Source organism: Aythya fuligula, chromosome 2 (assembly GCF_009819795.1).
Source record: "Aythya fuligula isolate bAytFul2 chromosome 2, bAytFul2.pri, whole genome shotgun sequence".
Lineage (NCBI taxonomy): Eukaryota > Metazoa > Chordata > Aves > Anseriformes > Anatidae > Aythya > Aythya fuligula.
The window spans coordinates 90,833,888-90,845,874 of NC_045560.1; the positions used below are offsets into that span (position 1 = coordinate 90,833,888).

The 11,987-nt window shown below is 44.3% G+C and overlaps 1 protein-coding gene across 1 annotated transcript; it reads right to left on the reverse strand.

Annotated features, from left to right (window-relative positions):
* Positions 1-436: 436 nt before the first annotated feature.
* Positions 437-7,630, reverse strand: FRRS1L (ferric chelate reductase 1 like). Its single transcript, XM_032181108.1, has 6 exons — positions 7,522-7,630; positions 6,556-6,729; positions 5,372-5,456; positions 4,752-4,890; positions 1,338-1,584; positions 437-878 (listed from the first exon to the last, which is right to left on the reverse strand). The coding sequence occupies exons 1-6, from the start codon at positions 7,628-7,630 to the stop codon at positions 706-708; spliced, it is 927 nt and encodes a 308-aa protein (XP_032036999.1). The 3' UTR covers positions 437-705.
* Between the last annotated feature and the right edge of the window lie 4,357 nt (positions 7,631-11,987).

Sequence of the window (11,987 nt, forward strand, 5' to 3'; positions counted from 1 at the left end):
CTCATAAAAGAAGTAGCCTTTATTTTCAGGAAGGGTGTTGAAACACTATTGTTATGAAGACGTTCATCGCTTCTTCTCTACTGAAGAAAAATCCTGTTCATGCTTGATTATGCAAGTTTAGTCTTGGAAAGTACCAGAGCAAGAAAACTTTGATAAATATTAAAAAAATAAATTAAAAAATGGGATTACTGAAGGTTAGGTTTTAAACTGCAGTGTCAGTATTCTGATCTTAAGTTCAGAAACCTGCACCTGGGAGTTGTTCTGTCTGCACCAGAATTACCAAACAGCACTGTAATGTTTTCCCAAATTTGCTTTCTGGGAGCAGTATGGAAGGCAATTTTGTTACTTGGTAAGACGTCCATCACTAGGCTCTCCTAAACACACACACAGACACCTCTCCCAAACACACACACACACGCGTGCACACACACACATTCATTTTACAAAAGTCTTTTCTTCTTTAAGCGAGTAGTCACAACACTGAAAACATTGTCCTACTTGTTCACTGATTATTCTTAAATGATTTGTCACCACTCTGCCGCTCAGAAATGGTCACTTCCTTCTTCTGAGAAGCTAACTATGTCCAAAAGCAGCGAGATGATGATGGTGGTGTGATATAAATCCCAATAAAAAACGCATCATCCATCCGTGTATCCGTCCATCCTGAGAAACTTTCACTGACAAATCCTTGCTACTTTCCAGAGGTCACGGGGTTCCCATCAATAAATAGAAGGTCAGTGCAACAATGAGGAGCAAGCAGAATGGAGAAGAGAAGGTCTGATAGGCAGCTGATGGCATGAAAATATCTTCGTACTTGTAAATACTGACCACACGCTCTGATACAGGTGGTGAGTCTATATCATGACGAGTTATAGAACCTTTAATAGGTAAGGGCAGAAAGAAATAATGTCAGGTGCATTTTTTTTTCTGTAACTTTGTCAAAGAAATAGGCAGAAAGACAAGTAATTTCCAAACCTAGAGGAGCATGCACTGTTACACTGTCAGTGAGTAGTTCTCTGATTTCTGAAATTAAACATCTGAATAAAATAAGTGAAATTCAAGTAAACAATAAACACTCCTCAAAGGAATTCAGAACTTCCAGCTGTGAATTATCCTTACTTAAATTTAGCTTTGGGGAGTGGGGATAATAGCTACATAGCCAAGAAAATGTGATATGGAGGAATCTGCCAGCTTGCTCACCTTCTTGCTTATTCGTTCGTAAGCCCGATGCTGCCATAATTTTAGTTCATTAAGAAAGGAGGGGATCTAGTAATAATGAGGAAAGGCATTATCATATTTTGGTACCTCAGCTGTTGGTAACACAGATATTGACTTACCCTGAATGGCTGGACCCCATGCAAACAGGTAGTACCAACTCAAGTGCAGATCTACGATCGTTTCCTCTCGGGGAACATACACGGGACGCTTGAACCGACAAGTTACACGATTGTTTTCAAAAACCCCTTCTTCATCTCTGGCAGGATTTCTCTGGATTTCCTTAGCCCACTGGCCAACATTATAGAAGTGCTGTATTCGGACTCTTCCGTTGTCATCATGAACACAAGCCATGACATCATCTCCTCCCTACATGGTAAAAACATTTAGGTAGAAGGAAAACAAAGAGCGTCACAGAGCATTTCCTCATTTATGTACATAATTTCAACTATTAAAAACAAAGACACAGGACTCTCGTTCACTTTTTCTTAGTTATATATACACAAATAGTCTTTTCCCAGCAATGTTTCTTCATTTAGACTGAACAGCACAGAGTAAACATTAATATATGCTTACCCTTACTGCCTCTGCATTTTCTTCTGGATCTTTCTAAGATCCATAACAACCTAACACACATAATCTATTTGTAGACATGGTATTGCCCTGACATCACACAATTAATTGACCGGTAGAAGGCTGTTTTCTTCTGTAACATGTCAAGTTCTGGGATCCTGCTTCAGGAAAACTGGCAGCCTTGAACCCTTGCTGTGTGCAAAACCCACTGCATCAACATCACGGACAGAAAAGCAATCTAACTTAGTAAGATAGAGGAGATGAATCTACTCAGTCTGGGCAAATAATAGCATCAAGTACAGTCTGTCTTTTCTAATCTCTTGTCATGTTCACTTACAAGAATATCACTTCTCAGCTATCTTAAGAGAAAACACAAAATGTTCAGCAAACAGTGACAGAATAGAGAATACCACACAAGACAAGGAAAGGCTAGTTGACGTGTGCTTCTCCCCATAACATACACGGCCACCAACCACAGAAAGGACAGAAAGAAGTGAGCCAATTATTCCTATAGGTCATTCACAGAAAGATTATACAGTTATTGGAACAGTTATTCACGGTAACTATCATAGTGGAGCGCTCAAGAATTAGCATTAATTTTAGGAGTGCTATCTTGTAGAAGCCCCTGTGTCAAGGTCCATCCAAACACCGTGCAAGTTTGATGTGTGGCATTTCACTGAATGCCAGTGCTGTGGGGATCTGCACCATGTTAAATGCAGGTCCTCATTCTACACCAAAAATCTCTGTGATAGGACACGCTGATGACACAATCAATGCTCGTGAGCACCATCTCTCAGTTCTTTGTTATAAGGAAAAAGGTGCAGTGCAACTATTCCTATGTAAATTTGTAAAAGACATGCCGAAAGTGAAGGGAAAAGGGAACAGCTAGGTAAAACACATGCTTGAACACTTTTTGCACCTCAGTACTGCTGCAGGCTACCTTTCCAGCTTCTGTCCTGAGCCTGTCACTGCTTTCCATAACTTATTTGCCACGTTTACATGTTGTACCTCTGAGCACCAATGCCTCATTTTTAAGTACAAAGAGTTTTCACAGCTTTTCACAAGGAAAGAAAAAAAATCATTTTGAACCTCAGCAGGCATGGAAGTCTACAAGTGCAAAAACGTAATGGTATTTGAGACAAAGAAATAGGTCATAGGACTTTTTAAAAATCTACTGAGAATCCAATGTACTTTTTTTTTCCCCTGAACTTCTCTATCCAGGCCACAGCATTTGGATTAGGGCCTCCAAGGTACAGCCCGTTTCTCACAGCCAAGCTGTTTCGATGGAAAGTCATTTTCCCAGTAAAGTCTGTGTATCCCAGGACACCAAATACTGCATTACACAGGATGGGTGAGGGATGTGACAGAAAGCTTGCCAAGGTAACACTAACAAATTGATAATCATACTCATAACTGATCATCTCTTTAAAGTCTGTCTAACTACTGAAGTTCAGTGTCTTTGCTTTAAAGCGGTGGCAAGGCAGATCTATTGCAGGTACATCAGAGTTACAAATTGGTAAATGATCTCTGACAGCTTGAGGCCAAAACTTTAAAGCTGCTGAGCTGCTCTGAAAATCCTATTGAATACTTGCACTTCTAGGCCTCTAAACTCCTCCCAAAATTTAGCTATAAAATTATTCCTCACATTAAACATGAACTGGTTCTTACAACATGAACTGCTCTTTATGACACAGAAGATTGCTATCCTTGCTGTGCTTATTTGCAGCATCATACTAAGGCATAGTTATTAATGAGTGAAAAGCACCTACCCTTGCATTTTCTATTTCTCATTTTGGGTCTGACAAAAGGTTGTTAAGTCAGTGCAAATCTTCACTTTGCTTTTTGTGGCTCCTAGCTCAGGACTTCTAAGCTGTCCTTTTTCAAACTACTGCTTCCATCTATACATAAAACACTCCTCTCTTCTAACTCGTGATATAGCACACAGACTCAGTATTTTCTGATATGCTCAGGAGCGTTTCTGTACAAGCACACCCACGTTATGAACTGCACTTTTATGCTAAACATTTTATAAAGAGCATAGTAAAACATGTGAAGGTGGTGAGGCACTGGCACAGGCTGCCAGAGAAGCTGTGGATGCCCCATCCCTGGAGGTGTTCAAGGCCAGGCTGGATGGGGCTTTGGGCAACCTGGTCTGGTGGGAGGTGTCCCTGCCCATGGCAGGGGGTTGGAACTAGATGGTCCTTAAGGTCCCCTCCAACCCAAACCATTCAGTGATTCTATGATGTTTATTGCTCAGTTATTTTTACAATCCATACATTATATATACATGCTCCTGTTTTGCTCAGTGAAACACAACGAAAAATAAGGCTTTTGAATGAAAAAGTAAGTAAAAGAATATGCATAAAACCACACACAGTAAAATCCATGAGAGATAGAAGAAGAAATCTTAACAAGATTGCTTTCTAGAGCATGTATATAACTGAGTAGCAGCCATTTATTCACACCTTTGTGGCTTTCCTGGAACAACACACAGGTACAAAAGAAGAAGAAAAAAAAACAAAATCCAAAGTTTAGCAGTGAAATCCATATTTGTACTTCTGAAAGATTTCCTAAAGAATAAAATTATTTGCTATTTAGTTTTGGATGTACCTTTTGGGCAAGTAACACTGAAATAAAATACAACAGGACATTCCCACAGGAGTTGGCTTATGTCTGAGGGCTTTTCTAATAAAAAGACCAAAAGCTAGTAACATTCGGACAGTCAGACCTAACCTAAAATGCTATTATAATATTTAGTTAAGAAGGGAAAGGACGTGTCAGTAAGGATGAGGGTTTTTTGGGAGGCAGCAGACCTGGCTCCTGCTCCCGGATGGCTACTGAATGGTGCTTTGTTGTCAGCAAGTCAGTTTCTCCTTATATGCTCTGTCTCCGACAGATAAAATATAAACCATTTGTGTGGTAGCATGTGAAAGTGTGTACATTGTCAACATAAAGAGTCTTACCATTTTCTTGTCTGAAGAAAACCCCACCGCCACCCAGCCATCGGTATCGGCACTCAGCTCAAACTCAACATCAGCTCCTATCCTCCGGTAACTCAGGAAATAGTCACAGGTCTCTGCATTACATCCAGGTTTACCATACCTAAAGGGAATGGGAATTGCATGTAACCTTTCTTTTCAATTTGCTGCTATGGAGTTGATTATATTTCTGCAAGAAAATCTAAAAGAATGTATTTTGGTATAATGACATTAAAACATTTATTATGCTATACTGAAGTAGTACTATTGTTTGCAACTATTACTTTTTTACAGTAAGAATATATAACATTTAATCATTATGGCAATAAATTAATTACGCATATCGTCACTCTGTAGTCCTTCGGAGGCCTTGTTTTGTAAATGCCTCATGAAAATGAAAGAAACATTAAACAGTCTAGTCTGTAGCCATGACGTATATACTTAAATAATTGTTTCTTCAAATAATGTAGTCCATAATCATAAAGTATGTTCTCAAATAATAGACTTCTTTTTTTTAATGAATATAGAAAATTGGCCAAGCTCTCAAATGCAATCAGTCAGCATTTGCAAACGTAAAGGTACCTGCATTTTTATCTCAGACTGACCTGAAGCATCCCTTAGTTTTTCCACAGTCATCCACTCTGATTTTTGCAAATGGATCCACAGGAGGTGCAGTAGGGAACGGGTAACCTGTATAATGAGAACAAACCATTACCAAATAAAATACAAGGCGTAAAAAGCAGTAACACTGAAGAGAAAGGGTTCCGATAGCATTTACTTTGCTAATAACTGAGCTGTATTGACACAGGACTACTTTGTCACAGGCAAAATCCCTCAACCAGAGGGTCCTGATACCAGTGTAACAGAGAGGAGTGAAAACAAAATTTTCTCAGGTTTGCAATGAAGAAGGATGCTGGAGCATGGCTTTGCTGCAGTGAGGGTGTGAGGTTTCTCACAGACAACGTCACGTTATGGCAGCATGAACACAGAGTGGGGCAGTCAGCTAATGAACAGGGATCTCCGCTGAGCTAGCTCGTCGTGCACTCCTAGACCCCTTGGGAAACCTGTCAGAGAACTAAGTCTGACTCCTTAGCCACAAATGATGGTAGTAAGAGTAAGTCCAGGGCACCAGCCTCAGAGCTGTAGGCATGGATGCCGAACAGACCTTATCGTAATTTTCCTTACGATACATTCTCCTTTCAAAACTAAATAAAATATTCACTGGATTAGAAGGTAGGAGTATCAAAATAGGGAACTGCCTGCGGTGATGGCCTGCAACCACCTGTGAACTAAGACACAGAAGAGCCAGACACTGAGGGATTCATGACTCTGGGCTCTACAATAATGCACTGAAGAGACACCGACACGCCTGCAAACAGGACCCTTCCCCTCCTGCCTTGTAGATGCTAGCTTTTGATCCATCCCCCTTGACATTTATATACATTATTCTACTTACCCAGCTGCAAAACAAAACACACCTAGCCACATGCAAACCCCATCACATGCAAGATCAGCTTAATAATTACAAAATACAAGCAGCGGGGCGGGACGGGGCTGTGCCCGAGGGCGCTGTGGGGGTCCCCGTGCTGTGGGGTCCCCGCGCCGTGGGGTCCCCGCAGGCGCCGCGCAGGCCGCGGCGGGCAGAAGATGGCGGCGGGCGCTGGCCTTCGTGCTGAACAACGCCGCCGCCGCCAGCCCCGCTCCCCACGGCTCCCCCATGCCCCGTCCCGTTTTGTCCCGTCCCGTTTTGTCCCGTTTTGTGCCGCCCCGTCCCGTCCCCGCAGCGCACCCTCCTCGGAGAGGTAGCGCAGGTCGTAGAACTCGCTGGCGAAGGTGCCGTACGAGGAGTCGTGGGGCGCCGCCTCGTCGCCCGGCTCCCCGCCGCCCGCCTCCCGCCGCCCTCCGCCGCCCTCGTCCGCCGGGCTGGCGGCGGAGCCGGCCGTGAGGAGCAGCAGCAGCACCGGCAGCAGCAGCGGCACCGGCACCGGCAGCAGCACCGGCAGCCGCCGGGCGCCGCGGCTCCGCTCCGCCATGGCGGCGGCGGCGGGGCGGGGAGGCGGCGGCGCCCGAGCGCGCCGTGAGGGGCGGCCGCCCCCGGCTCCTGCGCCACCGCCACCGCCACCACCACCGGCACCGGCAGCGGGGAGAGGGCAGCGAGGAGCCGGGAGCCGCCCCGGGGCTGGGGGGGCGATGGGGAAGGGGACGGGGAGGTCCCAAAAGCGCCCCCGCGGGAGGGAAAGGGGCGGCCCGGCGGGGAGATGCGGGGTGGGCGCGGGGTGGTGGGGTAGGGCTTGTGGTGTGGTGGTGTGTGGTGTGGTGTTGTGTGGTGTTATGGTGTTGTGGTGTGGTGTTACGGTGTTGTGGTGTGGTGTTATGTGGTGTTACGGTGTCCTGGTGTGGTGTGGAGTTGTGTTTTGTCGAGCGCTGTGGTGTTACGGTGTTGTGTCATCATCTTGTCTAGTGTGGTGTTTCCTTCTCTCCTATTTATGTCCATTTTTCCCATGATTTCTCAGACGGGATCGCAGAGCACCGCGGCTTAACGTCCATCCCAGGTAACACCAGCTGCTCCCCGTCCGGCCGCGCGTCCGTGCTTGGTCCCGTCTGCACGCCGCGTAACGCGATGGCATGAGTGTGGCGAGCCAGGCAGAAGGAGCAAAACCCTTCCTGGGTCTCCAGCGCCTTCCCCAGGCTCCTACAATCAGCCCTGGGCTCGTGGCTGGAAGTCTGGGGTCTGCTGGTGCTCCTGCTGTGCTACCTGTGGGTTCGTGGAGAAGCGACGGCTGTCCAGCCCCGTGCTCTTCTCCAGGGGCTGGGTTGCCGTCTTCTGGTGAGGACTGTAATCGTTTTGTTATCTCGTTATGCATGACGGTGCTTCCCCTTCTAAGAGGCTGAACGGAGACTCTGAAAAACATTGGGTTTGGGAGGGGGATACTGAAGAACATGCCGTGGTCAGCAGTGCTCAGAAAATTAAAAGACCCCTCAATTTGCATCGTTTGTTTTTTAATACCGATGACTGCACTGAGTTACTTTTTGGTGGTGTGCTGAGACTTCCCGAGATCTAGGCTGCATTAGGGGCGAGCTCATTCCTTCTGACTGAGCAGTCGCTTGTAGTCCCGGAGTATGCCCAGGTGCATCTAGCAGAGGATGTTAATTCCCACCTGCATGCTCCATCATCCGGTGGAGCAGTGTGTGATTTCTCACCCCAAACAGAGGAACGGCCACACAGGGGCAAAAAATAAGGTGCAAAAGCAATTTTTGACCACGTGCAAATTCAGCGTGTTCCATAGTAGCCTCTGTAAAAAGCCATGGGTGACCAACACCAAGCTCAAGTACAAAATAATGAGTCGCTTATTCCCCCCTCACTGAGCTTGGAAAACTTTACCAGGCCAATGCAAACAAGCAAACAAACAGCAATAGAAAAAAAAACCTTATAAATCAGGCTAACAGGAAAATGAGGCTGTGGCTTTTTCTTTCTGGCAATAATCAACTCTGATGAAGGCTCCGCATCTCCTTTTGGAAATAGCTACCCAACTGCTGTAATGCCTGTGAAGAAGCATTTGCTCAGCAAGGGAACAGCTGTCAGCTGCGTGCTGTTTTCCCCTCCTAGGAAACAGGCTTGAGAGCACTTTGATGCAGGCGACGCTTCACAGTAATAGTAAACACCTAGGATATTTATCATGTATTGCTTGCACCTACATGAAAGCTATCCTTTTAAATCTGACAGCTGAGGTACTGTCTTTGATTGGAGTGAGGCTGGACTCATTAGCTACGCTGAAGACATGGCTAAGAGCCTGACCCTGTTGCGTGTGCCTGCCTCCTGTTAAATCCTTAAATTAAAAATTAAAATAAGTCCTGATACTCTTTTTTTTTTTTTCCTGAAACCTCTTGTGTTCACCTGAAGGTTGTCCCTGTCACAGAAATGGTTTCCTTGTAGGAAGCGGCATCATATTTAGACTGCTGGAGCACTAATGATGACCCTCATTTTTTTTCACAGAGAAGAGCACAGCGGTGTTTGCAGCAAACAGGAATGTCCACAGTGCAACTAATAGCCCTGCCCGTGCAGCAGCACTTTGCAGGACAGATCCTGATGTGATCGAGTAATTAAGGCTGCCATTAAAAAAATACATATTAGCGGAGGGAGTCTAAACTGCAGCTTCATGAGCAGCTTTAATCCTTGAATGTCCAAGCTGCCTGAATGTCATTCTCTTCAGCTTGCATGTCCTGGTGACACCTTTCCTAGGCGGACACACACATGCCACAAGAGGAAGGCCTTGTGGCTCTCCAACACAGAACCATACAGTCACAATGTCCTGAGTTGGAAGGGACCCCCACGGGTCATCAAGTCCGACTCCTGGCTACACACAGGACTGCTATTGCTTTTCTGCTTCTGTGCATAATCTAGAGAGCTTTCGCCATTTGATAGTCCTCTTTTAAAAGGCTCAACCTCCTTACTCAGCTCTTGATAACTTAATACTATTCTCAATTCACCCCAAAAAGCAGAAGCTGTTTGAGTTCTTACTGCCCGGCCTCTTCCTCAGCATATCCACGCCTCAAAAAGAGCTCCTTAAACTTTAGAGCTTCTGGTTATTTCCACCAAATCAAGGCGTATTGAAAACCCAGTACGTACCCACCAGTGCTGAGTAACAAAACAGCTGATGGGACAGCAGCTTCCTTGCAATAGCTCGGCAATAATCCGAACTGGAATTTGTAACTCGTGCGCAGTTTCCTCAACCCCTTACCGCAGTCTTGTTCAATACGGTGAATGTGTTTACCGGTAACTTATCTGAGGCTTGCCTTTATTAAATAACAATACATATTTTTGTCAAGAAGTCACTCCTACCATGCTGTAGTTAACCACCCGTGACTATCCAGAGACATGCTTACAGTGCTAGTAACTTAGACCCAGATACAGGAGAAAATACATTAGCAATTCCTTGCAATCAGATCTTCTTCAAGATGATTGACAGAGGAAAAAATCTTGAACGCCAATTAATAAAGAATATCTTCTATGAGGAAAATAAAATATAAGTGATCCCCTTAGAAAAACAGAAAGCTACAGAGGAAAAAGAAGTGTGGTATTTCTGTAAGCTACTAAGCAAAGGGATGTGTGAGCTCTTTGGAGGCACGTTACTGCTTTACGTCTTCTGGAAAGGCAAGAAAATACCAACCCTGAATATGTTATCATCCAAATAAAAACAGCTTTAGATCATTAGATCATCTCTTGCTCAGCACTGGTAAATCTTTCTTTTTCTGCCTACACTGAATTATGTATCTGGTCTCGCTCCAAGGGCAATCATGCCTCTGCAGCCAATACTGCTCACAACAGCACTCTTTCTATAAAATTAATCTACTGTAGGAAAAAAGCAATGTCTCTATGTTCCTTTTTTTTTTCGAAAGCATAACATGCACCAATCTGGAGACTAAGTCCTGCAGTCTTAGACACTAAATCAGCGTGAATTTTGCTTCAGCAAGCGTTACGGGACCTTCACGAGGTATATTAAAATGGTGCAGCTTTTTTTTGTGCTAGTTTACATCAGGCAGCTCATTTATTTTCTCCCAAGACTATGTTTGTGTTTTGTTGTTGTTTTTTTTTTTTTTTTTTTACCTCTCTGGCACTCTTTGCTACCCCAGCGTGAATGAAGTGCTGGGAGGTAAAGCTGCCCTGAACGCCAGATCTGCCAGATGGTGGCACAATGTGCACCAGGAGGTTTTGGAGCAAAACTTTCCACATTTTTAAAAAGTCCTTGCTACAAAGAGGCTATTTATAGTGTTATTCTAATAAGGAGCCAAAACAGAGCAGCCTTTTATTAGAATTTGCAATAGAGGGCATTACGCTGAGGCCTCCCTGTGCATAAATACCATTTACTTATTGTGCAAAAATTGGCCCGGAGAGCTGAAAATTCAGCTTGTATTAGCAAAGAGCTCATTTAGGTAGGAATGTCTTAAAGAGTTTAAGCAGCACTGGCAGAATTCAATTAATTCCATGTGTGACAATGTCATTTCATCCTAATTAGTTAAGAATTCAGAAAGAAGAATTAAAAAAAAAAAAAAAAAAAAAAGCTCTCTCCTGAGACTCCAGAGAGTTATGGGGAAAGTTTTTAAAGTTCTGCAGGTTGGAAAACAAATGTTTAAAACAGCCTTTCTCCAGCCCAAACTGACTGCTCTGAGCGTAAAGAAGAGCAGTAATAATAATTAATAATAATCATAATAATAGTAGTAGTAGTAGTAGTAGTAGTAGTAATAGTAATAGTAATAATAATAATATAGCCTTGTCTTCCAGGTGAATATAAGTGGGCAAGAGACATCAGCAGAGAATTCATTCAGGTTTGCTTCTCTTGCATTCTGACCACGTACGCATCGTCCCCTTGTGAACAAAAGTTGCAGGAGAGGACACCTTGCCTCAAACAACCCAGGGATAAAATCCTGGGGCTGAGGGAACTTTCTGTCACATGGGGAACAAGGGGACACTGCCGAGGGATGTTGGTGTCCCACCATGAGCTCAGAGCCTGCAGGATTGAATCGGACAGTGGTTTCTTGGGGAGTTCAGGAGATCAGAGGCATCCTGTTCTGTATTCACCCACTGAACGTGTATAAACTGATTTTTATTCTATTTTGTTTCACGATGAAGCTGTCAGCCCGTTGCAGAATAGATGGAGCAAGACATGCACACACGTGACTGGAAAGCACCTGTAGGACTGCAAGGTTCAGGCTGCTCTGCATTTAAGCAGTAAGAAGGTAAAGGCTTCTCAGGGGGTTGGGGTGAGCTACATAGCACTGAAGGGAAATTACAGTACACATTCTTCCCTTTGTCTCCAGCTTCTCTCTTTGCATGTAATTCTCTGAAGTCATTATCTGTGCTCACGTGGAAGTCGGAGGGTCAGGTGCACAAGTGGATTTGCTGACTTCAAAATGATCTGTTCTTTTGTTCGTATTTAAAACAAAGGGGAGGCAGTCATACCAAAGGCTTTTGGTACAGTGGAGGTATGCTAATCGAGAAGAGTTAAGCCTCTCAGAAGCCTCGCTGCAGGCTTTATTAACATCCGCGAGGTGCATAAGAGTCTTTGAACCCTTGATGTGGGAGTGAACTAAGCGTAAAACAATTTACTCTGCTGTGAAAAAAATCCCAGAGGTCTACTAATGGCAGAATCACAGCCAGCAGCCTTGGAGAGCCTGAAGATACTGTTTGGAAATGTTTGTAAACAAAGTACAAAAAGAGACATT